This window comes from Balaenoptera musculus, chromosome 6, assembly GCF_009873245.2.
Source record: "Balaenoptera musculus isolate JJ_BM4_2016_0621 chromosome 6, mBalMus1.pri.v3, whole genome shotgun sequence".
Classification (NCBI taxonomy): Eukaryota; Metazoa; Chordata; class Mammalia; order Artiodactyla; family Balaenopteridae; genus Balaenoptera; species Balaenoptera musculus.
In genome coordinates, this window is record NC_045790.1 from 62,976,900 (window position 1) to 63,003,741 (window position 26,842).

Genomic DNA, 26,842 nt, shown 5'->3' on the forward strand with positions numbered 1-26,842 from the left:
ACCAGGATCAGGAATAACAGGTCTTCAACACTTTCAAGTTTTAGAAAGTCACTTCTGGGGCTAGAACCGCAATCTAGCAGCCAGGTGCGCTAATAATGATAAGCTAGTCAGACTAGCCAGTTTGTACTTTGACTCAAATTCCTGCCAAATTAATTAAGGTCAAAAATTGGTGGTAATTGGGGTGGAGACCACGACTCTCTTGGGAAGCAAAGTCTGGATTTAAGAGGAAAACACATGGCAGTGCCACAGCTTACCAATCCATAAAGCTCAGTTCTAGGATTAAATGCCAAAACTCATTGGACTAGGTGCAGTGGTAATGACCTCAGGAGGTGACTTCTACGCGCAAGACTGGTGTTTCAACTACAAGTACCCTCAGCTCGCTGTACACTTATTGCATCAAGAGGCCTGTGCTTGTCAGTCTCAGGAGGCCCTATAAAAAGGGCGGTAGCTTGAAAGAACATTCAATGCAATGTTTGTTTAACCTAGAGATTTTCCCAGGGCCTCACCTTTAACATTGAGCATTTTATTACATATTTTCCAAGAGCAGAAACATGAAAGGCTAGGAAACAGAGTTAGCTTTTACAGGCAGGAACTGTGATAGGAGACAAAGGTACCACCGGTTGGGTAGAGTTATCTTTGGGTATCTGCCAGCAAGATGTTAATTCCTACTTCTGTGCCAGTTTAACTTTTGGAAAGGTTAAAAGAAAAACTAGTTGCGGGGCTGAGAAGTGCTTGTGTGAGACTCAAGTAGTTTATTCCACTAAGCAGATCCAATTTTCGACCTAGGGATGTGTTTGCTGCCCCTCGTCCCTTTCTAGCTTGATTGAGCCCAAGTGAGGAAGGCCCACGAGTTACTGCCCTGACTGAGACAAGAGTCCACACAATTGCGGCTTCACTGAGCTACTTCTACATGGAAGTGCCTTGGATGACTTACCTTCTTATTTCTATCTGCCTAGAAGAAACACCCAAGCAAGCAATGGTCAATTACCATGTGAACTTCTCTCAGAGTTTGAGGGCAGTTAGGAAGGACAACTAGTAGAGCAGAGAGTGAAGTCATTAAAAGGCAAGTCAAGTCAACTGCACCTTCATGCCCACCCTTCTTTGAGCAAAAGGGTCTTTGGGATAAGCCACTCAACACTGATCTTCTTACCACAGTTTTCTTCATCTTCTCCACTGTCACAATCATTTTCACCATCACATCTCCAGGACACTGGGATACACTGAGTGGAACGGGCGCCACAGCTGATTTCATTTATGCGGCATGTTCTCATATCTGTTGATGATATACAGTCTCAAAAGAGCCTCCAAACTCATGAGTGCAAAGCTGCTGCTCTTGTGCTGCCTGGAAGTGGTGACATCTGTAACTCAGTGGCCGGGCACACGGGTGAAATTCGACTTACTAGCTGAAGCCTGGGCAGATCCTTCGACAGCTCCATGGCTTGGGAGCCATGCCAACCTAGGCTACCTGGCAGTCCACCCGAGAGCCTTGACCGTGCTATTCCGTCAAGGTTCCACGGTGTGCGCAGTCCTGGCTTTTGTTTTACTTGGCGTGGTTATGTTCATTGGCTGGCCTGCTCCTTGACCATTATTTATCTGCTGGGTATCAAGTGACAGACCCAGATACTGGCAACCTAATCCCAACTTCATTAAAAGCCAGATGGTCTATCACCTATGAAGTCTTCCTTTGCCTGGATTCCTTCACAGGCCTCCTTCACAACCTCCTTTCCACTGACATCTTGCAAAGTAGGGACACCCCCTAATTCTTGACTTTACGGGGTCATCCCCCACTAAAACTTGGGGCTGAATCTTTATGGAACCCGTCTTCACCTATGGTAACTCACCTCCCTTGGCCAATGCTCATATAACTTCCCTTACTTCTTGCCTGGAAAACTGAAATTAACACACGTCTCTTCCTTTCTGCTTGATTCCGGACCTAAACTTTGTTCATGTTAGACTTCCACTTTTACTGCTTTAACAGGCCTCTACTGCCTTAAAAGGAACACCGAGACTTTCTTCACCAGGACATGCAAATGATTCTAATTTAACTGTCCCAAATCATCTTCCTCTATGATCTCATAGACTTTTTCCTGAATATCAGCCTAAGGACACACACGTATTTGCATACCTATGAAGTTTCTCTTATTTAAGAACAAGCTGTAAGCTCCCTACTTTAATAACTTTACGTTACATGTTTCTTAAAAATTGCTCTATCATCCTATTTCTAGTCACCTTACCCCTTCAGTAGTAGATTTTTTTTTCATAACATGAGACGCTGTGCATCTAAAAGCTTATACTTGGCCCACGGGGGGATCCTCACATCTTGACTTAGCTTCCAGGACCAGAGTACCATCCGCTCAGAGTCATTATCATCAAACATTTGAAATCTATGCACCTAGTCAAGGAGTTCTTGAATCTTCTGGCTTCAGTCTTAAATGTTCAACAGTGAAGCTACCCAAGAGAACGTCAGTCTTGTTAGACTAGGAAGAACATTCTTTATGTTTTTAAAGATTGGCTGTTAATGATTTGACTGACCTTGGAGTCAACTGGCCTAACTTTAAGGGAGGCCAAGGAAAACTAACCAAGTTTTAGATCATACAATACTTAGAGCTATGAGACATGGAACAGCTCGGAAAAATTCAAGTCCAAAGCAAGTCACACTCACGGCACTGCTCTGGGCTTTCATCAGAACCATCTTCACAGTCGGGATCCCCATCACACTGCCATCGGTTGGGAACACACTGGCCATTGTTGCACACAAAGTCAGACTCGGCACACGTCTTCTTCACTACGAAAGTTGATTTGCAGGGTTAAAGTTGAAGTCACTCACCCAAGAGCCCTACATTCCCACTGGGGGTACAACTGCATTTTGATATGTTTTACTCTAAAAAATAAATCTGAGTCAGTTAGCACACAACTGCCAATATCCAGGAGAATCTTAGAAAAATCTTTTTTTTTTCCCCCCTTTTTCCCCAGAGGAGGAAGGTGATCATTTGAGAGACTTAGAGGACACTGAGGTCAAGGGATCCCTTATAATGAACTTCTTGCCTGCTTGATAACATTGAGATTCAGTAATAATTTTGTTCTTTTCATGCACTTCTTCCAAGTCATTCAAGTTGAACAGTCAAACGACTGGATCACAGTACAACTGTTCTAGCGGCATCTTGTAACAACACATGGGTTTAGTGCAGAGGCAGAAGACCCAGCTCCAGTACTGAATACTGTCACCCCTACAGGTCTATTGGGGCAGAGGAACCCACTGGATAAGAAATAGAGAAAGCTCAAACCTGAGTATAAGAGAGGTTGTATTTAGCATCTGAAGGGTGGGCTCACATCAACCAGCTAAAAGTCACTGAGCCTGCTATGGAAGCTGCCAGCACCCATAACTGACTACTAGAGTTAAATAGCCTAAGACAAGGTATCAGTTCTGCTACTAATTCTTACTAGGGCAGCCTTTTCTCCTTAATTAGGGTGACCATGCAATTTGTTGTCCAGACTGACGCAATCTCAGTAGAAGGGGGACAGTGTTAATTTTCCCAGGAAGATAAGCATTGACCAGGACCGTGCTAAGCAAAGCAGGCAGCTTGGTCTTCCTACCTGTGAGGAAGTCAGGGAGTAAGAAGAGTCTTGACAAGGAGCCACATCGGGTATTCTAGGGTCATCCTTCTCAGATTATATTCTTCTTTGCCCATGTGCCTATACTTTCTACTTGAATTTCCAGTTTAAAACATTCTTCTCTAACGAATATTCTGTAATGGGAAATCAGCTAAAAGCCAACAATTTGCTGAAAAGATGAAAGGGACCACCTCAAGTCAGGGGTTTAAGCCAGGTACAACACTCAGAGTTCAGAGTGTAGTAAACCAGAGAGCCGCTCTGGGTTAGCCTCAGATATTGTTAATGGGGAGACAGTGATTATAGTCAATTTCTAGAACTCAAGATGGGATGATCAATTATGATGATCTGAAAAGGATTATTCATCTCCTAAAATTGTGTAGCCAAGGGAACATGAAAGGCCATATTACTTTTTAGATTCATACCTGCTTCTAAAATCACTGAAATACTCAAACACCAGTGTTAACAGTTTAAGTGATATCCAAGGCCCAACTTCTCCTGAGCATGCAGGAAGGTGCCAGAGGGTCTCAGAGTCAGTTATTGTAATTCACCCTGTGATACTCTTCAGAAGTTGCAAAAGAGAGAGTAGGGAATGGTTGTAAAGAGACCTCATGAATTTAAGAAGTATAAGATGTTACAGGGATAGAAAAGACTTGTTATACTACAAAGTGAACAAGATACACAGGGTCAGCTAAATTGCTAGGGTTCCTCTCTCTCCATTCTGAGCACAGACTGGGAGGGTAAAGACAGGCTGTTTGAACTGGGCCTTGAGAGATGGATAGAAATTTAGATGTGCCACAGGGGAAGAGAACTACCAGTTCCATTCTTGGGGTATCCGAGTTACTGATGTATCAGTTCAGCCTAACACTTGTAGAAGAATGAGTTACTAGGACTGATAGAACATGGCTTGCAGAATCCAAGCTGAAGTTGACTAAGTATGCTAGTTGACATGCTTGAAATTGTAACCTGCTGCTGTTGTCAGCAGGTTACAGTGGCTGAAATTGTAACCAAGTTCAACATCAAGACGTTGGACGGGAAAAATAGGAATTGACTTTGGAAGTTTTAAGTAATTGTGTAGCTTTTCCCTTCCATGGAGGAACATCTCAAAATAAGCATTCGGAACTTCCCCGAGCAAAGCTCCCACTTTCCTTCTCTACCTTCATATCTGAGAGGCAGAGACGAATTCTGGCCAAGAATATATTTACTTTTTCCCACTTTGCATGATCTTGATTGTAGGTGCATCTACCTCCTTACCTCTTCCAAACCTTCCTGTTACGTAGCTAGAATTGATTTATGCAGAGACTATTTTAGGAAAAGCCAGCGATGACCCCTACAATGACTCAGGTTAGTTTCTACTGAGGTAGTTAAATGGTAAAGTAAGACTTCACACCATGGAGAGAATAATTACTCTCTAAAAAAAAAAAAAAAGGGTTTTGCCAAATGTAGTTTAGCACAGAAGAAGAATGGCTACTTACACCAAGAGAACAGTGGAGAAGAGTGAGGTCCTTTAGTGAGAAAATTAGTGAGAGAATTATATCACCCAGGTAACCCAGAAAGAGCACAGAACTCAATATCTTGTAGAATAGATTAAAATCTTAGTGTTAGAATGCAAATGATATATATGTGTCACACTGGAGAACTATTCTTGGTCCTGAGACTGGAGATAAGCTTCTTTTCTGATATTGCAGCATGGGTTTACTCTGCTTCCAAATGAGCTGCTAATTTACATATTGGCATGCAGACATCCATGATACTGCTCTGAGAGCTCAAGCACAGGACTGTCTGCCAGTATGTTTATACTATAGCATTTTAGTAATGATGCATGAAGAAGTAGGTAAGGGCATAACAAGATGGCAGTTGATGAAATCTACATTTAGCTTCTATTTTTCTTCTGGATTTTTAGTTTGTAAAGTGGACATCTTTATGTAACGTCTTTTAAAAGGCAAATGACAATGTTATCACCGACAAGAGTTTTACAACACAGAACAAAGGGATCATAAAGCAAACTTCAGCATGTATTCAAGGTACCTAAATGCCATCTTGACATGTAGTTCTCAGCTGTCCTGGCTTAATGAGAGGTTACATAGGTTGCAAAAACAGGCATTTCTCATAATGATCTTTTAATAGATGCTAATCGATGGGTATGATGGCGTATCCCTATTTTCTTGGGGGAGAGAATGTCTTCCATCTTGCCTAGTGCTTTAAAATCAGCATCTCTGTAGACAGGGAATTAAAAAAAGAATCCTTATCTGATCTTTGATCTGGGCTGGCTTATAGTTTCTATACCAGGAGTAAATTAATTCCTGAAACTGCAGGGGATTTCCTACCGTCCACGGCTTGCTTTTTGGGGATCGGAACCATTTGAGAATTAAAAAAAGAAAGTCTGTTCTAAGCAATCTTCAGTCTGTCTGTCTTCCTGGTCCTCCCCTTCCTTCCTCTAGCTTCCTATACCAAAATTTTGTCTGATCTAAGATCAACCGGGTCTATCATTTGAAAGGAACTCCACTGTATCTTCAAAATTCCATACTCAAGTCGCTAACTTCACATCAAACACTCAATCATATCCCTCCAGACCAGGAAGTATAGAATCTTTGGACTCGAGTTCAAAGCAATTCCTAGGAGTGGATTCTATTTTTCAGAGTCTTGATACATTTGTAGAAACTAAGATATAATATCATCATCTGTCAATACAATGCATAAGTCCTAGTGGGGTGGCAGGTGCGACTGTCCAGCTCTTTACTCACCACAGTTCTTTTCGTCACTGCCATCAGCACAGTCTTCGTCCCCGTCGCATTTCCACAGCAGCGTAATACAGCGGCCATTTGTGCACTGGAATTGGGAGGGTTCACATTTGGCTTTTCTTCCTAAAATCAGGAGGGAACACTTAGCTAAGCTGGGACACAAGGATGGTAAGTTAGAGATGCTAGTTACCTGAAACCCATGGATAGGAGTCCTCTTGGAGGGACAGCTGCAGACTCAGAGGCTATAACACTGTAGGGGCCAGAGCTGGATGGGCCTTGGGGCAGTGACTGACAGTAACTGAGTTCTTAGCTGGGCACACACCATCTGGATAAGACTAGATTCCCCAGCCTCTCTTGCAGGAGGCATAGCCATGGGACTAAGTTCCGGCTAATGGGATGGAAGCAGAAATGGTATATACAACTTCTGGGAAATATCCTCAAAGGCACAGGGGATCCAGTTTCCTTAATTTTATTCCTTTCTGGTTCCTGAAAACTAGGCATGGTGGCTGGAATGGTAATCTTGGGTCAATGGAGCCAGACCGAGATAGAAGGAACGTAGATTGCCCAGAGACTGCAGGTGGCAGGGCAGGGGATTCACCTGTGGACTCATTTCTCCCATTCATTTAACTCAATTGTGTCGTTATAATCATGCCGCCAAATCCTAATCCTTTAATGGCATTTCTTGTCCACATTCTATACTGTTACTCATCAATGATGTTTCTATTACGAGCAAAGTAAAGGATATTTAGAAAAGGCGAGAGGTTTAATACATGGTTCCTTGTCTCAGAATTTGAGGTCTAATTGGAAAAAGACATGTTTACAAAATGACTCTAAGATAAGATAAAAAGCACGAAGAAGGTACGGTTAAGAGGTGAAGGGAGATCATTTTTTAAATTTAATTTTTATTTTATATTATAGTTGAGTTACAATGTGCTAGTTTCAGGTGTACAGCAAAGTGATTCAGCTATACATATATATATATATCTCCATTCTTTTTCAGATTCTTTTCCCGATTCTTTTCTCACATAGGTTATTACAGAATATTGAGTAGAGTTCCCTGTGCTATACAGTGGGTCCTTGTTGATTATCTATTTTATACCTAGTAGTGTGTATATGTTAATCCCAAACTCCTAATTTATCCCTCACCCGCTGCACCTTTCCCCTTTGGTAACCATAAGTTTATTTTTGAAGTCTGTGAGTCTGTTTCTGTTTTGTAAATAAGTTCATTTGTATCATTTTTTTAGATTCTACATATAAGTGACATCATATGATATTTGTCTTTCTGTCTGACTTACTTCACTTAGTATGATAATCTCTAGGTCCATCCATGTTGCTGCAAATGGCATTATTTCATTCATTTTATGGCAGAATAATATTCCATTGTATATATGTACCACATCTTTTTTACTTTTTATTTATTTATTTATTTATTTTTGGCTGTGTTGGGTCTTCGTTTCTGTGCGAGGGCTTTCTCTAGTTGCGGCGAGCGGGGGCCACTCTTCATCGCGGTGCGCGGGCCTCTCACTGTCGCGGCCTCTCTTGTTGCGGAGCACAAGCTCCAGACGCGCAGGCTCAGTAGTTGTGGCTCACGGGCCTAGCTGCTCCGCGGCATGTGGGACCTTCCCAGACCAGGGCTCGAACCCGTGTCCCCTGCATTGGCAGGCAGATTCTCAACCACTGCCTCACCAGGGAAGCCCCCACATCTTTTTTATCCATTCCTCTGTCGATGGGCATTCAGGTTGCCTCCATGTCCTGGCTGTTGTAAACAGTGCTGCAATGAACATTGGGGTGCATGTATCTTTTTGAATTATGGTTTTCTCCCGTATGTGCCCAGGAGTGGGATTGCTGGATCATATGGTAGATCTATTTTTAGTTTTTTTAAGGAATCGCCATACTGTTCTCCATAGTGGCTGTACCAATTTACATTCCCACCAACAGTGTAGGAAGGTTCCCTTTTCTCCACACCCAAAGGGAGGTCAGTTTTAACTTAGTGATGTGAGAAAAGCAAAGCAAGGTGGGAGCCACAGACCTGGATTCTATTTTTCTGAAACTCAGTTTTCCTATGCTCAATGTATGAATATAATTCACATAATGGCATGAATGAATACTTGGAAGTAGGGCACTTAGTTTTTTTTGCCTGGAATGGGACAGCTGACATTCAGGTGTTTCCTATCATTAGCAGGTCTATCCTTCTGGAGGATGTAATTTCTTCGCGATAAAAGGCAAAGATCTGGTTGCTTACAGCAAATACACCGCAAATATTCGAGAAAACCAGTGGAGCCATATAGTTCATGCAGATTCCTTAGGGAGGTCTTCCCAGCGGAAAGCCTTGCGACTTCCTGTACCTTTCAGCATCTGCAGCTGTGGCGTGTGGGCATAAGAACAGATGCTACAGTGACAAGCACAGACTGGAACTCTTGTGTCATGTACACAATGCTCTAGTTGGCATCCCTACTCTCAGCTACTCCCTACTGTCTGGGAGCATTCTATACTTTGTGGCTAATTCCCAGGGAGATGAAAATTTGGTCCTAGTTCACCATATGGGTGTGTGGTTACTTAGATACTAAATGTACTCGTTTAAAAACTATATGTACCACTCTGCCCGCAAGAGCGTAGTTAAGCTAGGACCCAGATACAAAGCAGGATGAATCAGTGGCACTTCCTATCTGCAGTTCATTTTTTATTTTATTTTATTTTTTTATAATTATTATTAGTCTTTTGGCCACACCACGTGGCTTGGTGGCTTGAGGGATGTTCCCCAACCAGGGATTGAACCCGGGCCATGGCAGTGAAAGCCTGGAATCCTAACCACTAGGCCACCAGGGAACTCCTCTTCCTACCTGTATTTCATACTATACATTCAATCCACAAATATTTTATTGGGCACAAGAAGGGGGAACAAGGAGAAGGGTAGAGGCCGTCAGGAAGCATCGCACGCTAGTTTTTATACCGCGAAACCAAGTATGACGTATCTGGCTGCCTCTCACCGTCCCCCTTTTATCACTGGAGTCTCGATATAGTCTTAATACTCTCAGTGCTGGGGTTATCTGCTCCAGGGCCCACTGGCTGTAGTTCTTTATCCCCACGGCCTCTGACTGTTGTGGGAGTGGTAAGAATCTACTTAGAGTACTTTACTTGAAAAGTAAAAAAAGAACAATTTATAGTCAGAGAACAGAAATATACATATACTTGGAAAGAAAAGTCAGGTTGCAATTAGAATACCTTTTGAAGAGGTGTTAGTTACCAAAGGTTTTAGTTGTTTGGTCAAAATGAGACAAAAACATCGATGTTGATATCTATGCTGTCAAAAAGGTAACCATATAATCCGACTTGGACAGGGACTTAAAAGTAGGCATTGGATGATGGTTTTCCACTTGGGGTTAGGTACCTGGCAGATCTCTTTAAAAATGAGCCTTGATTGTAACTACAGACTTTATAGACACTCAAGCTGGCCTGGGATTAAATATGGGCGCACAGTAGCCTAAGGCTGGTGTTTAGTCCACTATCACCTTAAGGAGGCTCTCTGAATGTAACTGTAACATACAGGCAATCAACAGTAATAAATGCTGGGTTAAAATCCCAGCAATGCTGCTTTAAGTGTCGCTGTTGAGCGGGCTCAGGACAGACACAGGCATTTTCTTAGTGTTTATTCCAATATCTCAAGACAAAAAGGAGTTTAATTTCTACCTCTTATCTCAGACGTTTCCCCTTCACCCAAGCTTCTGCCCGACGGTCATAAAGCTGTGTTTTACCATGACACACACGGCTCTCCATTAAGAAAGGAGAACAGTGGCGTTAGGAATGGAGTACGCTACTAACCTACCATCCTTGCTTCTTTAAAAGAGGAGAGGGGTGGGAGTGGGGGTGGGTGAAGCTAGCTGGCTTTATAAAGGGCTCTTTCTTTAAAGAGAAGAGAAGAGATGTCCTAAGCTCTATGGCCGTGCCTCGGTTTCTTAAGTTTCCTAAGCACCTTGTTTTGAAAGATTGCTCCTGGGTAGAAAGGACTCCCTAGTTCTGTTTAATTCCCTGCATCGTGCAGAGCGGGGAGAGCTCAGACACCTGATTGCAGCGTGGTGGGTTTTCTGCCCGAGTTTCAGGAAGATTCTCCCTTTACACCTGTGGTGCCTACCTGGGAATGCTGCCGTACAGAGCTCCAAAAGAATGGAAAACACCAAACAAGTTAAGCTTTGGGTTTGCAAAGCTTTGGGGGATTACAGGATTGTGGGCCTGTAGTCTATTTCCATCCATGACAGTTAAGTCTCAAGTTCAGCATTATACTTTCATAAAGGGAACTGGGTGAGCTTGAAATTATTGACACCCAAGGTCCTTTCAGTGCTTAGGCTAAGCTAAAGCCAATGATGCCTCAAAAAATAAATTACAAGTAGAAGCGCTCGGCATCCTACAACCCAGGGTCTATCTGCTCAGAAAGGTGAAAAGTCGGAGTAAATGTGATTTTTAGTGGGTTCCTCAAAGTCACGGGGTTCACAGGAGTGCCTTGGCAGCATCGGGGTGGCTGCAGTCAGGGGAAAGGCTATGACAGCAGGGAACCTGGGCATTCCGCCTCTGTTTCCACCAGTATTTCTTTTCAACATTGGAGTTTTGTGTAAGAATTTGAAAAGGGTTCCATAACTTTAAGAAATCAAACGGTTGGACTAGATCTGGGTTTCCTTTCAGCTCTAATACTTAGGATGAATATCCCTACCCCTTTGGGCCAGGGGGTTGGAAGTCACTTGTACCTAGTCGTCTACACGGCTGTTTACACTTGTAACGAATGACTGAATGCCCAGAAGAGCTGAAGATTTCCTCACTAATTCTGGGCTTACACAGTTGATATCAGACTCTGCAAACTTACTTCAAGGCGCCCATGTCCCAGGAGCCTTGCTTACCTAAATAGTTAACGTTGCTACCCAGACATGTTGGCAGTTCACTGGCTCCAAGCAACTCAGGGGTTTTAATGCATTTAGAAGTCAGCCTGCCGTTGTTGTCTAATTGTCCCTGCAAGGGTTAACATGGAAGAACAGTACGTAAGCTTCGGTAAAAAAAAAAACAAAACAAAACTGCATAGACCTTAACAGTAAATACCAAGCCTTCCAAGTGGGCTACGAAGTTCCCTGTAGGGCTCCGAGTGGCACCTTTGCAGGAGTGCTCCAAAAGGGATGCCCACAGTAAGGAGATGTTTCTTTGTGTCAGGCTCAGACATGAACTTCAACCTGCACAGAGGGGCTGCGGCTGCCACACTGCTGGGACGAGCAAGGCCAAGTGTTCACATCTCTCACAGCCCTCCCATTTGCTTGAGTGTACGGGTGTTATCATCTCCTGGAATTTTCGTCAGTCCATTTGTTTTGGCACTTCTGGGGCTGCCAAGGGCATTTATTTTTAGTCCAGCTCACTCCTACTGCTTGCCACTTGAACGCCAATCTTTCTATTCATAGGCTAAAACTCCTTTTAGGACAAGCAGCTTTTCAAGTCTGCAAAGAAGTTTTCCTACAAGGGAAGAAGGTTAGTAAGAGGAACTGAGGATGAGAGACTGAGCTGTGTTCTGGCCTTACTGTCAGCCTCTGAAGCCTTGTGAGAACCAGGCGGGGGGCCAGCTAAACGCTGTGAAATACTTGGGTTAATCCTTCTGATTCACTCAATCCTATAGTTCAATTGTCAGTTTTCCCATTTACATCAGATTGAGATGATCTTGAGAATCATGGATAAATAACTTAATTTTTATTGTTAGCCAAACACTGTTCTAAGACCTCAGTCTCTTAATTGATTTAATTCTCAATCCTACACAGTCAGCGCTACTGTTCCCCTTTTACATATCAGGAAACCTGTTTGGGGAAGGGAGGACAGTACTTGCCCAAGATCACCTTGGGCAGAACTAGAATTTGAACTCAGGCAGTCTGACTCCAGATACCATGTGATTGAGCACGCATACCAACTACAGCATCTGACTCAGGACCACTTCCTTCCAGAATATTCTGCTGACTTGTGATATGGGTAGTAGTGTCAGTTAAAATTAATCCAGAATTAGGTACTATCACTTATCAGGAAGTCACTATCCTAACACAGCCTTATTGTTGAGATAGAGCCCACCCTCCCATCTCCATTTTGATTTTTAAAAAATGCTGCCTCAGTATCCTTAGCAGGTCTTTTCCTAGAAGGACTACAGTGCTTGGTTTTCTTGTCTAGAAAGAGCTAAGGCCCTCCTGATATATTTGGGAAGTTATTAGTTTTGTGGGTGGTAAAAGTCAGTAGTTCTCAAGATCACGTTTGTATCAGGAGCCCCTGAAGGACTTATTAAAACACAGTGCTGCCCCCTCACCAGAGATTCTGACTTTGTAGGTCTAGCATGGGGCCCAAGTTTGCATTTCTATTGAGTTCCCGGAGGCTGTTGACCCTGCTGGTCCCTGACCACACTTTGAAACCACTGCGGGAAGGTTAGGAGGCTGAGATTCTACCCACAATGCAGGTGACTACTTCATTCTCAGGGTTGGACTCTATAGTACTCACCCCATAAGTCCTTGTGTGCACCACTGGATGGACATAGATGACAACTGCCAATCTAACAACAGAGATTATGATGACGACCTTTGTGTCATTAGGTAAAATCTACTTGGATATCTTAATAGGCATACACGGTAAAGAGGTTCTTCTAAAATCTGTCTTCCCACCCCCATGTGCCTGATCTTTTTTTAGAAATAATTTTATTTATTTATTTATTTATTTTATGGCTGTGTTGGGTCTTCGTTTCTGTGCGAGGACTTTCTCTAGTTGCGGCGAGCGGGGGCCACTCTTCATCGCGGTGCGCGGGCCTCTCACTATCGTGGCCTCTCTTGTTGCGGAGCACAGGCTCCAGACGCGCAGGCTCAGTAGGTGTGGCTCACGGGCCTAGTTGCTCCGTGGCTTGTGGGATCTTCCCAGACCAGGGCTCGAACCCGTGTCCCCTGCATTGGCAGGCAGATTCTCAACCACTGCGCCACCAGGGAAGCCCCACCTGACCTTTGACTGACCCACCACTTACTCTAAATCAGTAGTCCAACAGTGAGCCCAGATTCTTCTTCCCCGACATTTTGCCATCAAGTCCTGGGCACGTCCAAGCACTCATCTCTCACTTGATCTAAATTTGTCTCTTGTTCCTCTGCCTCCAGGCTGCCATGTTCTCTATCCACATCAAGATGGTGAATCAGGCAGCCAAGAATGGCCCAGAGTGCCAAGGATGGGATCACTTGCAGGCTTCTCACGGGCTCTAGGATTGTCTAGTTTCCTACCCATTTCCCCTGGCTTCTCCCTATCGCTTACCACTCGTTCAAATGTCATCCTTGAACGAGGCCCTCAGTTGCTTTCTTGACCAATTAGGTGTGGTCTGACTGCTTTCTCGCTGTCTCCTGTGCCTGTCACATAGCTGTCACATACTGAGATGTGCTCACCTACCTGCTTCCATCTCTACAAACGGAGATCCCCTATGGCAGGGCCTGGAATGTGTCTTTGTAAGTTGGGACCAGGTGCCTGACATTTAAAAATTTTTTTAGGCACTAGCGAGTATTCCCCAATGCGTCCGTTGATTTGTTAGTTCGCTAATAAAGTTGGTCTGAACTACAGATTTTTTTCCCCAAAGCATTCTTCCCAGGTTTTCTGAACTTGAAACCAAGTATGAGCAGTTGTTTCACTAGTTAGCATACTTTGAAAGACTCTTAGGTTACAAAGGCCACAGTTCCCAATGCCTACGAGGGTATTTTCACCTCATCTTCAGAAACTTTATCATTTAAAAACAGAGGACTTTCCTGCACTTATATATCAGAATGAGTGTGTCAGTGTGGGTACGTTAGCCTCGTTTCCACGTGAGGAGAGAGGTTCCGGCACGCAGGGAAAGTTAGCAGTGGCTCACTGGTAAAGTTAGAAATTTCAGGGCTTTTACCTCTGACAGATTTTAGCGCTCTTTGGTAATGTTCGCAGCCATCCATTGTTGATTGAGTGCTATCACCTTTGTAGGATCATCTGCAGAGATGGACTAGTTCCTGGCTTTGTCACATCAGAGTCTAAGTTCTCGGTGATTTTTGAGAAACCTTCATAAGCTCTAACCCACGTGGCGTGTGGGACCTCTAGCAATCTTCAGCTGCTACCTGCCTCTTTTATGATTAAGTCTTGACCACTGTGTCTGCTCGCTCCTATCCAGAGCTTCTATTCCAGGCTGTCTTTGGATCACTGATTTCCTGGTTTGACTTCCCCACTACACTAAATGCCATGAAGGAAGAGCCCAACTTCTTGGTCACTGTGTCGCCTATGCCTGGTGCTAAATGGCATGTGGTGGGCACTCAGTAAATGGAAGTCAAGTGGTTTTGAGCAGAGGTACAAAGGAGGCTGGCATCAAACTACCACCTACTTAGGGAACCTACAGATCAGTTAGTAGCTCAGACCTCGGGAAGGTATCTTAAGAAAACTAAAGGTTAGAGACAGTCTATAAAAGAAACTTATTTACTCATAGTATCTGGGGGAAGAATTATGTTATAACACACGAAGTAACTTGCAAATGTTGTCTATCACCATGGGTTTTATCGCCTCCCTTGTTTGGCAAATTACAAGCCCGACCTGATAGCCCACCCCTCCCCCTCCCACAACCACGTCTAGACACATAAAGGCAACTAGGCAGCAGAGCCAACTTGGATGACCCAGGTCGGGGGCAAGGTCGACCACTCTAGCCAGTGGTCCTATCTTATAGTTTCTGCCCCCGAAGTTCTCTCTGAAATACAGGGCCATGAATGCCCTTTCCCTGCTCCGCCCACCCATGCAGCATCTTTAAAATACAAAGTGGGCAAAGGATCTCTAAGGAGATATTAAGCCACATCTAGCAGAATCGCTGTATTTATTCTCACAGTACCTGGCAGGCATTCCCTTGTTAATTTAGAGCCCCCATAGAGCCATCAGGCCCAAACTTTTCTAGGCAACTTCACATGAAGGGAACCGTGTGCTAAGTTTAAGGTTATCACCTGCCATCTCATTCAGTCCCTGCACTGCATCTAGTGTCTCTAACTAGGCAGTGTTAACAATGTTTAGAATTTTTACTGAAAACCAACAGAAAAGCTTAGCGGAGACACCAATTCGGACTGAAAAAACGCACAGAGTGAAACTGAGGTAATTGTCATTTACAAAGCCAGATTCTCCTAGAGCTAAGTCATTCCTCTGTCTTTAAGTCTTATGAAAAGCTATCGGTCTTCAGATTTCCTAGCCAACAACTCTTTAGGTGGGCCAAAAAACTGCCCCCGGACCACTTACTTCTGCTCAGCAGGTGCATCTCATCCATCTCTGCCCAAGGTATGCTTGGACCCTTTCTCTTGAAAGCAGTCTCCGTGCTGTGGCCTAAGCACAGACGGGAACAAACTAAGCAATTCTGAGTCTATCACCTAACCACCTGGAGAGCAGCCGTATTAGCCCACCCTGAGAAACGCTTCTAAGGCAGGAACTTTTATCATAAGCTTCATTATAGACTTTATCATAGTCCTTTGAGGGATTTAATTTTTTATAGACTAGTAATGTGAAGGTGGCTTTCCAAAGAAAGGTCAGTATCCAAAGTAAATTTAATTATGACTTGAAATTGTATAGATGACTGCCTAAATTGGATCACTATTCCCTCTAGAGAGGGACAACTTTACTCACATTCTGTAAGAACTAGAAAATGGTCTAAATAGCTGATATCCATTATCTGTATTTCTATGCGGTGCTCCACGTCTTCTGGTCTCTGGACCAAAACCTGAAGCCATACGGCTGGGGGCTATCTGTTCCCTTGATCTTATGGTCGTGCTCTACTCTAGGAGTTCTTGCTAAGTCTGATCAGTTTGACATTCCTCCTGGAACAGAAGGGGCTTGTGACTATTTTTCACCTCTTCTAGAATTGTAACAAAACTACTCAAGTGAGATTGAGTTTATGGGTATCCAATTTTATAAAAGGCAGAAGCACTTCTTTTGAGCATGGAGGCTGCTATAATTAAAATATACAGTATGGTTATATTGAAGTCCTAACGTTTGGCAGCTCTACTGAACTTGGCCTTTATACATGCTTTAGGTATCTAGGGACTCCAAACAATTCGAGCAAAGAACCAAAATGAGCCAGGGCAGGTACTTAGCTAAATGTCAAGTGAATCGGGCAAAGGGGCGATCTGGGGAGCATTGCTGCTCGAGACCACAGGCAGCTGTCATTGCCAATGAAGGCCTGACTGGTGACCCTCCTTTAAAGAGTCCCTGCTCACATGCTCATTCTTTGATCTAGATGAGGATTATGATTATTGTCATATCTCCTCTTGGTGCTATCTGGATAAGTCAGGTTTATTTTCCCCCTGCCCTCCGGTCTCCTATCCCTCCAGGTACTGCCAATTTCACCAACCCACTCCCCACAAGAGGAGAAGTTCCGTTGACTCTCTTGGTGGTGGTTAGCCGTATCTGAATAGCTCTCACAAAACCCTGGTTCTTCTAGGCTCTGGCCTTAATGAATATATGGTACCCCAGATCCTAATCTTGACTACCTAGGCTGGAGGAAAATGTCCTAGAACTCCCAGGGTTTTTTTTTCCCATCAGGTATGCTCCACTACTGAATTTTAATTTCTCTTGTTAGCCTGACTTAAGTTCCTTGGCAGAGTCTTAAAGCACACATGCCCTGTCCTAGAGTATTTTAGACTAGCATCATGTGTGTGTATGGGCAGAGTGCAGAAGACCAGGGCCAGAAAGTCAGTCCATATGCCTTGGGGCTTTGAACTTCAGACAGGAGCCAGCCTGGGTTAGCTTAGGGTCAATACCTGCCTCAGCCAACCCCAAATCTCCTCCAGCTCAGAAAGGATGTGTCTCCTTTCCTTCGAAGAATTTAAGTCTTACATGGGCTTCTATTTTCCACTGTCCGTGGCATGTCACATATTTCACATGTGACCTAGGGGAGCAAAAGGGAGGCTGATACAAGTTGAACATATGGCTTCAACTAACTCATTTCGCCAATTTAGGTGCATTCATAGCGTTCTATAGGATAAAGTTAACCTCCAATGGAAAGTTATTATACATTAAATTAAAAGAATATGAAAAGAACGCAGCAAAAACGAATCTTCTCTCCCACCTTCCTGGACAGTCATCAGTGTCTTAGTCTTTTGAAATGATATGAAAGGTGTAATGTAAGTCATGGCACTACTCTGAAAAATCGTTTAATAAGTTAGTATTGCTCAACCATTAATGATTAATGTTAGAGTCTGAAAACTTTTCAGGGCTTTTCCAATCTCTTAGTTTGGTTACACATCAGGGGCCATCTTCACTAGACACTCGCCTTTTTTCAAGGAGTCCAGGCAGGGGAAAGCATTTGAAAGAAAAGTCCATTGGAGCCTGTCCGTTTTTCACGTTCCCTTAAAGATAACATTTCTCAGGCTGCTAAATTACGAGCCCGCGGAGCCACGTGACCAACCTAAACGTGATCGGGCGGCCAGCCAATCGCAGAGCGCAGAAAAGCCCGTCCCAGCTTCTCACGCTCGGGACAGTCAAAACCTAAGGGCAGGGGGCATTCGGAGACTCAACGCCCCCCCACCCCAAGTATTGCTTGAGGGGCTGCTTGACCACACACTAAAGTTCGCTCTCACTTCAGGAGACACATGCCTGCAGGCAGGCGGGTCTCCCAAGCCACCGGGCGACAGGAGCTAGGGACTCTGGAGTGGGTACTTGGACGGGGGCAGTGCTCCGTCCCATTTCCCCAGAGCTGGCGAGCCAGCCCCTTGGTGTCATGTCGAGATCACTTCAGGGACCTGCCAGGATTCTCACCGAATCCTCTTAGAAGGGCTTCTTGTCGCCTGCCTGAGAAAGTTGTGCGGCCCCAAGTGAGAGAGTGGCTGAGGACAGGGCTCCCAGGCCCAGTGCGGCAGACCCTGGGGACCCGACAGTAGTCCCCACCGCCCTCCCCAACAAGCCACAGTCACACACCAGCTCTCCCAGCTCTCGTGCTACTCCCTTTGATCTACTGGTTAGAACGAAGGCTAATTACAGTCACCAGATTAGGACCCAATTCCTCTCGAGGAAATCTCACCGGGAACGAGGCTCAGCAAACTAACCTGATTAAGTCTTCGTTCCACTCCCCTCCCCCGTTCAGCTATCCTGGAGACCCGAGAGGGAGAGTCCTATTTCAAGCCTCACTCTTCCTCTAACCCGCACTACACAGAGACGGCCCGGCGCCCGGGGAGTCGCAGTCCGGGTGCGCAGGCTGCGCACTTCTAGTCGCTCGGCGGAGACTCCCGGCGGCAGCCCACCGAACGTGCGGGTTCCTCACCGCCGCGGGGAACCCCAGTCCCGGTCGGCACCCGGCGCCCTTCCTCATCCACCGCCCGCTCCCGCCCTCCGTGAAGTCCGAGGAGCGCTCCGGGGGCTGCCGCGCACGTCCCGGCCCACCCGGCCCTCTGCCTCCTTCCTAACACTCCGCCTGGCAGAGGAGACACAACCATTGTTCAACGGCTCAGAAGCCCATATTCCCCATCCCCGGCCAAGCGGAGTGAAAAACGAGGCGAAGCACAGGTTTTAGGGGAGGGAGTGTAAGGGAATGAAGACTAGTTCGGGCAAGGCTTTAGGACACCCCAAATCCCACTATCCCCCCAGCCTGGCTCCCGGGAGCCGCGGTGCTGACAGCTCAGAGGCGCCACCAGGGTGGGGAGGGAGAGAAGGCGACGAGAGTGGAGAGGCGCCTCCTAGGAGGGGGGTGGGCAAAAGGAGACCCGCGCCTCGGGGCCCCCTGGCGCGCCGGCTGGGTCCGGGCAGGCCGCGGAGGGGCGCGTCCTCACTCACCCGCTCCGGTGGTGCCGCTCTCCCGGGGCGCCCAGCACAGCGCGAGCAGCAGCCAGAGCGCCCAGCGCGCGGACGTGCCCATGGTGCCCGTCTGGATGGTGCCGCCGCCGCCGCCGCTCGCTCCGCACAACAAGTTACCAGCCCTTCGGAAAGGAGGAAGGAGGTGGGGGCGGGGAGGGAGGAGGGGGAAGGGGAGGAGGGGAAGGAGTTCGAAGGGGGGGGAAGGGAGCAGGGAAGAAGAGGCGCACCCCCTCCCCTACAACTTGCACGATCTACCCCCCACCAGCCAACCCACCCACCCACCCACCCACCTACCTCCCCGGGCTGCAGCGGTAGTGCAAGCCGAGCCCGCGGGCAGAAAATAATGCAGGCGCTGCAGAGGAGGGGAGGGAAGAGGAGGGGAGAAAGGGAGAGGGGGTGGGGAGCCGAGAGCGGAGAAGACAGAAGAGAGAGGAGCCGGCCGCGGAGCACCCACCCTGGCGGCCGCTGGAGCGCGGGGTGAGGAGCGAGGAGGGGGCAGGAGGGGGAGTGGTCAGCGGGGGGTGGGGGCGGGCGCGGCGGCTTCAGCCCTCCTTCCCCACCCTCGACGCGCTCCTCTTATAAGCTCGGGGCAGTCAGGTTCCTGCGCCGGGGGTGTGTGAGTGTGCGTGCGAGTGTGAGCGTGAGTGGCCGTGGCCGCCGCTGCCACCCGGACTGCTCCCGGGGCCCGGCTGCTCCGCGCGTCCGCCCGGGGCTCACGGGGGCCCGGGGCGGCCGCTGGTTGGCTCGCGCGCCGCCCTCGCCTCCAATCCCCGGTGCCTGCCCTAATTTCCTGATCCAGGGAACCTGCCGCCGCAGCAGCTGTGCGCTCCCTACAGTCATTACTGTACCTTCCCGGCAGCCGCCAGCAGTAGATGCAGCAGAAGCAGCAGCAGCAGTTAGCACTGATGCAACTACTGAGGCTATTGCCACCGCCTTCCCACTAACGCGGCTTACAGCCCGGGGGGGACTTGCAGTTTCCAGGGGCAACAAGCGTCTCTCTACCACCCTCTCCTGCGCCTCAAAGGAGGCTGGTCCTGTGAGGCTGGTAGGTAGCTTCTTCCTTGGGCCTCCTCTCTCCGCTTAAAAGTGCTGAAGAGGAGTGGGTCTAAACGTTTGGGCTACTTTGATGTGGGGTTGGGGATGCCTGTCTCAGTCAAACGCTGAGATGCCATTTTTGCTAAAAACTAAATGTGTCTTTAAGTGAGAGCGTGTGTGTAAGGAGAGTGCGCGCGGTTGTGGTTTGTCCTCTGTAATAGAATGGGACGAAAGTAACCCAGTCTGGGATGAGGAGGAGGGGGATATCGCTAGCGCAGCTCTGCATTCTCTCATCAACGATTATAGTTAATTGCTAATTGCACAAATGATAGTCGGAGGGCCTGTAATTAAAAGCTTAACCTTTTCTTGCTTGGGGGAGGGGAAACCCGTAGGTTTATTCTTCTTGATATAGTTTGCAACATTCAATTACAAGGCTCAAGGAAAGAAAAAAGGAAGCAAAGGCAAGATTCCTGTAAAGGATTGATTCCTGTTTTGTGTCTGGCAATACTGAGCCTGTAATTTGCTTTTGTATACTTCAGTTTTCTTGCACAATTTCCCCTGGTTGTCCCCATTTAACCAGACTGGGAGGACACACCGAGCTATTTCACCTTCTTAAATAAAGGGTTTATATATTTTTTAAAAGTTGTTTTGATCTTGAATGACTCAAACTCCACCGATTTCAATAGGACCAGCTCTGACGCTATTCTATTGATGATGTGAGAAGTAGAGGGCTCTTGCCTAGCTGTATTCCTCTTGTCTTGGTGCTCCAGGGCATTTGTCAAGGCTAACCATCAGATGGGATGTTTATTAGGAACTTACTGGATCCAGGAGATGGAGAGGAGAGGAAACTTCCAGGTCAGGATACACTTTCGTGGGGTCAGAGGATACCCAGATTGTGAATGGTCTACACGAAGGGGCTTAACTCTGTCAATGTGTATTGGTGGAGACTTGCACTGTAGTTCATTTTGAACTCGATTTTGCTCGCTCTGTGGTTGCACGTTTGATATAAACTGCAGCAGCTGCACATGTGTTGCATGTGAAACTGAGTTGAACTCTGCTTTATGCCATTAGTAGTGAAGAGGCATGCAGGTGTTGCTCACCTAACAGGCATTAAGGGATGGTGGTAAAACAGGTGTGTGGCATTTTCAATATTCTCGGGGTTCTGAAAGAGAGGCTGATAATGAGCTGTGTCACTGACGGAAGAGAAAATGTGGTAGAGGGGATGAGTGGAAGCAATATGAAAAGGCACATTAATATAGTCATGTGGTTTGTTTTTAATATTTTACTCGGAGATAAATATGTATACTGTAAGCTGAACATTGATATGGTATAATAAGATTTACCTTTGACAAACACGTTATGCTTTCTGTCTCTCCAAAGGATATAAATAAACTGTTGGTGAACTTAGCTGCGGCTCTGTCTTCAATCCTGTAGCTCTCTTGTTGGATCAAAAGGAAGCATAACTTTTGGCTCCACCTCTCATTTGGCTGTGTAACTTGGGAAAATCTCAGTGCCTCTCTGTGCCTGCTTTCTGACCTACAAACTGAACACAAAACCAATTTGCATAAAGTCAAAGTGCTCTGTGGCCTCCAGGACCAGCTCTCTGCAAAGTGTTGATTATTAGAAGGAAAGGTTGTAAGGAAGAGTGAATTTGATTAATATAGGAAGTAACCGAATAACCAAAATGATACATTTATCATGAGTGGAGATGGGTGTGGTTGAACTAGGCTCAGAGAGGCTGACACTGATGCATACAGAGCCTTCAGGGAAATGCATAGGCAACCCCGCTCCCACAATCTACCACATTCGTCAATTTGTTGAAGCAACACACACTGAGCATCCCTGGGTAGCAGGCGCTGTGCTAGGCAGTAGGTATACGGAGATGCTTGTCTAAGGAAGCTCAGGATCCGGTGGGGGAGGCGGAGAAGTTGGCGATTGTGGTACCCTATGCACAGCACACGCTTAGGCTTCAAGGTGCTATAAGGTGACAGGGAGAGAGTAGCTAATCTGACTGGGGGACCAGAGGGTCAGAAAAGGCTTTCCAGAGCACTTGTCTCTGAGCTGAAGTCATCATTTTTACCAAGCAATTCCAATTCTCTTTACTGCTGGACACATGGTAGGATTGCACTTCCTGGCTCCATTATAGTTAGGTGGGGCTGAAAGACCAGTTTTGGCTAATTATTTGTGAGCAGAAGTTCTAGGGTGTCACTTCTGGACTGGGGCATTTAGTGGGACTTGCCTGAGACCCTCTCTTTTGGTCTGCATGGTGACTAGACATGCTCAAGTGATGGCTGCTACATTAGCCTGGTCTGAATGACTAGACTGAGTAGTTCTCTGCTGTCTACTTGTCTCTGGCAATGATCACGTAGAGTAGAGGTCAGCAGATGGCCAGTGACCTGTTTCTGTATGACCTATGAAAAAGAGTGGTTTTTACATTTTTTAAAGAGTTATACAAAAAAGTGAAGGAGAAGAAAATGCAACAGAAATTGTATGTTGCTCACCAAGTATGTAATATTTACCATCTGGATCTTTAGAGAAAAAACTTGCCACCTCCTGACATTGAGTGAGAAATAAACCTTTGCTGTCTTTATCTACTGAGCTTTTGTTACTTCAGCATGACCTCTCATTAACTTGACTGATACTCTGGGTGAAGGGGGAAGGAAGACCCTGGTGAACAGAAGGAACAAAGGCAAAGAGAACATCAAGTGTTGAAGGAAATGCAGGGGCTTCAGGATGGTTCCATAATGGTGTTCCAATGGGCTGACAGCGGGAAGTAAGGCTAAGGAAGAAAGGCAGGGCCTGGATTACATGGAAATGTGTATGAAATGCCAACACTTTTTTTTTTGCATTAAAAAATTTTTTTAAATTAAAGTATAGTTGATTTACAATGTTGTGTTAGTTTCAGGTGTATAGCAAAGTGATTCAGTTATACATATATATGTGAGAATATGTATATATTCTTCTTCAGATTCTTTTCCATTATAGGTTATTACAAGATATTGAATATAGTTCCCTGTGCTGTATAGTAGGTCCTTGTTGTTCATTTATTTTATATATAGCATTGAATATCTGTTAATCCCAGACTCCTAATTTATCTCCCCCCCTTTCATGCCAACACTTCGGACTTGATCCTGTTGGCCATTGGTGAGGACTTGTGATGGATTTCTACCGTGATAGATTGTGATCAGAGGCCTGACATTCAGTGTGTTTTAGAAAGTTCACTCTGATGTGAAGTGGTCTGTAGGGTGACTTCTTTGGGAAGCAGTGTAGGATAAGACTAGAGGAAGAAGAGTTAGAGGCCCTGGTAGTGAGGGAAGGCACCAAGAAGGGACAGGAAGAAGCTATTATTTGCAGTCAGAAATATTCGTGTAATTGTTTCATGAGATTTTTCTACCCAGTCCTCTGCATATAGCTTTTAGAACAGTGTTTTCCAACCATGGTCAATCCGTAAGAATCCCTGGGGGCTTCCCTGGTGGTGCAGTGGTTAAGAATCTGCCTGCCAATGCGGGGGACACGGGTTTGAGCCCTGGTCCGGGAAGATCCCACATGCTGCAGAGCAACTAAGCCCGCGAGCCACAACTACTGAAGCCCGCATGCCTGGAGCCCATGCACTGCAACAAGAGAGACCACCGCAATGAGAGGCCCAAGCACCACAACGAAGAGTAGCCCCCGCTCGCTGCAACTAGAGAAAGCCCACGCCCAGCAACAAAGACCCAATGCAGCCAAAAATAAATAAATAAATTTATTTTAAAAAAAGAATCCCTGGAAATGTGTGTTAAAAACACAGATTCCCAGGTCCCTCCCTTGGAGATCCTGACTCTGGGTCTAGTCCAGCCCAAGAGGCTGGACTTGTACCCTTACTCCAGGCGACTCTTAGGATTAGCCATGATTAAGAAAACTTCCTAGAGAATGTCTTCTTCAATGCAGTCTTAACTGCCAAGTAGCTTTACTTCTCTCAAACCTGTATGTATATATTTGTCCAATTTCCCCAGGGAGAGTGGGTTAGGGCCCACAGAGAATGGGAAGGTTAATGTTGGGCATTTCGTTTTCTTCAAGCCCTGGAAACTAATAAATATGGGCAGCAGAAGTCATCTTCACACCATGTTGCTAGGCTGAAGCACTCATTACTGTGTTTTCTACTTCATAGCCTTACCATAGGAAGTAAGAAGTGAAATGAACTGTCCCCTTCTCGAGCCTTCTCCTTCTAAAGTATTTTGACGGTAATTTCTCAGGCCTCCACTCCACCATTTTCTAATTGTGTGGCAGCCAGTGAAATAAACGGGATTCACCCCGCTCTAGGCTCTACAGGTAGGATCTGATGGTTTAAACCAGTGGCTCACAAACTTTAGCTTCCATGAGGATCACCTGGAGAACTGGTTAAAACACGGATTGCTAGGCACCATCCCAGAGTTTCTGGTTCAGCTGGTCTGGGGTGGAGCCAGAGTATTTGCATTTCTAACAAGTTCCCAGGTGATGCTGATGTAACTGGTCAGGGAACACATTTTGAGAACCATCGCTCTAAATCCATCAGCATAACTTCCCCCCTCAGCCACTGTGATCAATTCAAGGGTCTCAACCAGTCAGCCTGTGGTCTTCTGGCCACACTGATTGGATACTTCAGCCCTAAGCACATTATTCAAGTCGATCCAGTTATAATGAAGTTCAGGATTTTTGCTTGGTTAGAAAGGCACCCTTTTTTTTCTTTCTTTTTCTTTTTTTTCCTTTTCACTGACTTCTTATTTTTAAATTTTTTTCCAGTGTTGCTATTTTTATTTTTAATTAATTATTTAATTTAAAATTTTATTTTATATTGGATCATAGTTGATTAACAGTGTTGTGCTAGTTTCAGGTGTACAGCAAAGTGATTCAGTTATTCATATCTATGTATCCTTTTTCAAATTCGTTTCCCATTTAGGTTATTACAGAATATTGAGCAGAATTCCCTCTGCTATACAGTAGGTCCTTGTTGGTTATCTATTTTAAATATAGTAGTGTGTACATGTCAGTCCCAAACTCCTAATCTATCCCTCCCCCTACCCTTCCCCCCGGTAACTGTAAGTTCAATCTCTAAATCTGTGAGTCTGTTTCTGTTTTGTAAATAAGTTCATGTGTATCGTTTTTTTTTAGATTCCTCATATAAGCAATATCATATGATATTTGTCTTTCTATGTCTGACTTACTTCACTTAGTATGGTAATCTCCAAGTCCATCCATGTTGCTGCAAATGGCCTTATTTCGTTCTTTTTAATGGCTGAGTAATATTTCATTGTGTGTGTGTGTGTGTGTGTATATATATATATATATATATACACACACACACACACATACACACACACACACACACACACACATATATATATACATGGCATATATGTACCTCATTTTCTTTATCCATTCATTTGTCGATGGACATTTAGGTTGCTTCCATGTCTTGGCTATTGTAAACAGCACTGCAATGAACATTGGAGTGCATGTATCCTTTTGAACCATGTTTTTCTCTGGATACATGCCCAGGAGTGGGATTGTTGGATCATATAGTAGTTCTATTTTTAGTTTTTTAAGGAACCTCCATACTGTTCTCCATAGTGGCTGTACGAATTTACATTCCCATCTACAGTGTAGGAGGGTTCCCTTTTCTCCACACCTGCTCCAGCATTTACTGTTTGTAGATTTTTTGATGATGGCCATTCTGACTGGTCTGAGGTGATATCTCATTGTAGTTTTGATTTGCATTTCTCTGATAATTAGCGACGTTGAGCATCTTTTCAGGTGCCTCTTGACCATCCGTATGTCTTCTTTGAAGAAATGTCTATTTAGGTCTTCTGCCTATTTTTTGACTGGGTTGTTTGTTTTTTTTTGATATTGAGTCACATGAGCTGTTTGTAAATTTTGGAGACTAATCCCTTGTCGGTTACATTGCTTGCAAATATTTTCTTCCATTCTGTGGGTTGTCTTTTCGTTTTGTTTGTGGTTTTCTTTGCTGTGCAAAAGTTTTTGAGCTTAGTTAGGTCCCATTTGTTTATTTTTGTTTTTACTTCCATTTCTCTAGGAGACAGATCCAAAAAGATATTGCTGTGATTTATGTCAACAAAGAGTGTTCTGCCTTTGTTTTTTTTCTAAGAGTTTTTATAGTATCTTGTCTTACATTTAGGTCCTTAATCTGTTTTGAGTTTATTTTTGTGTATGGTGTTAAAGAATGTTCTAATTTCATTTTTTTACATGTAGCTGTCCAGTTTTCCCAGCACCATTTATTGAAGAGACTGTCTTTCATCCATTGTATAGTCTTGCCTCCTTCGTCATAGATTAATTGACCATAGGGGAGTGGGTTTATTTCTGGGCTTTCTATCCTGTTCCATTGATCTATATTTCTGTTTTTGTGCCAGTACCATACTGTTTTGATGACTGTAGCTTTATAGTATAGTCTGAAGTTGGGGGGGGGTCTGATTCCTCCAGCTCTGTTTTTCTTTCTCAAGATTGCTTTGGCTATTTGAGGTCTTTTGTGTCTCCATACAAATTTTAAGATTTTTTGTTCTAGTTTTGTGAAAAATGCCCTTGGTAATTTGATAGGGATTGCGTTGAATCTGTAGATTGCCTTGGGTAGTATAGTCATTTTGACGGTATTGATTCTTCCAATCCAAGAGCATGGTGTATCT

At 45.1% G+C, this 26,842-nt stretch overlaps 1 protein-coding gene across 5 annotated transcripts in view; it reads right to left on the reverse strand.

Moving 5' to 3' along the window:
• VLDLR (very low density lipoprotein receptor) overlaps nucleotides 1-19,846 on the reverse strand; it is a 31,804-nt gene extending 11,958 nt beyond the window's left edge. Inside the window, exons 1-5 of one of the 5 annotated variants that reach the window (XM_036855756.1) lie at nucleotides 19,609-19,846; nucleotides 19,134-19,276; nucleotides 6,354-6,473; nucleotides 2,663-2,785; nucleotides 1,151-1,273 (exon numbers count right to left, since the gene is read on the reverse strand). In XM_036855756.1, coding sequence (XP_036711651.1) covers nucleotides 1,151-1,273; nucleotides 2,663-2,785; nucleotides 6,354-6,473; nucleotides 19,134-19,215 — 448 coding nt within the window. In that variant the 5' untranslated portion in view covers nucleotides 19,216-19,276; nucleotides 19,609-19,846. Of the gene's footprint in view, nucleotides 1-1,150; nucleotides 1,274-2,662; nucleotides 2,786-6,353; nucleotides 6,474-19,133; nucleotides 19,277-19,448 lie in introns of all 5 variants that reach the window. The other 4 variants (XM_036855755.1, XM_036855757.1, XM_036855758.1 and 1 more) reach the window with 4 other exon arrangements.
• Nucleotides 19,847-26,842: the final 6,996 nt, after the last annotated feature.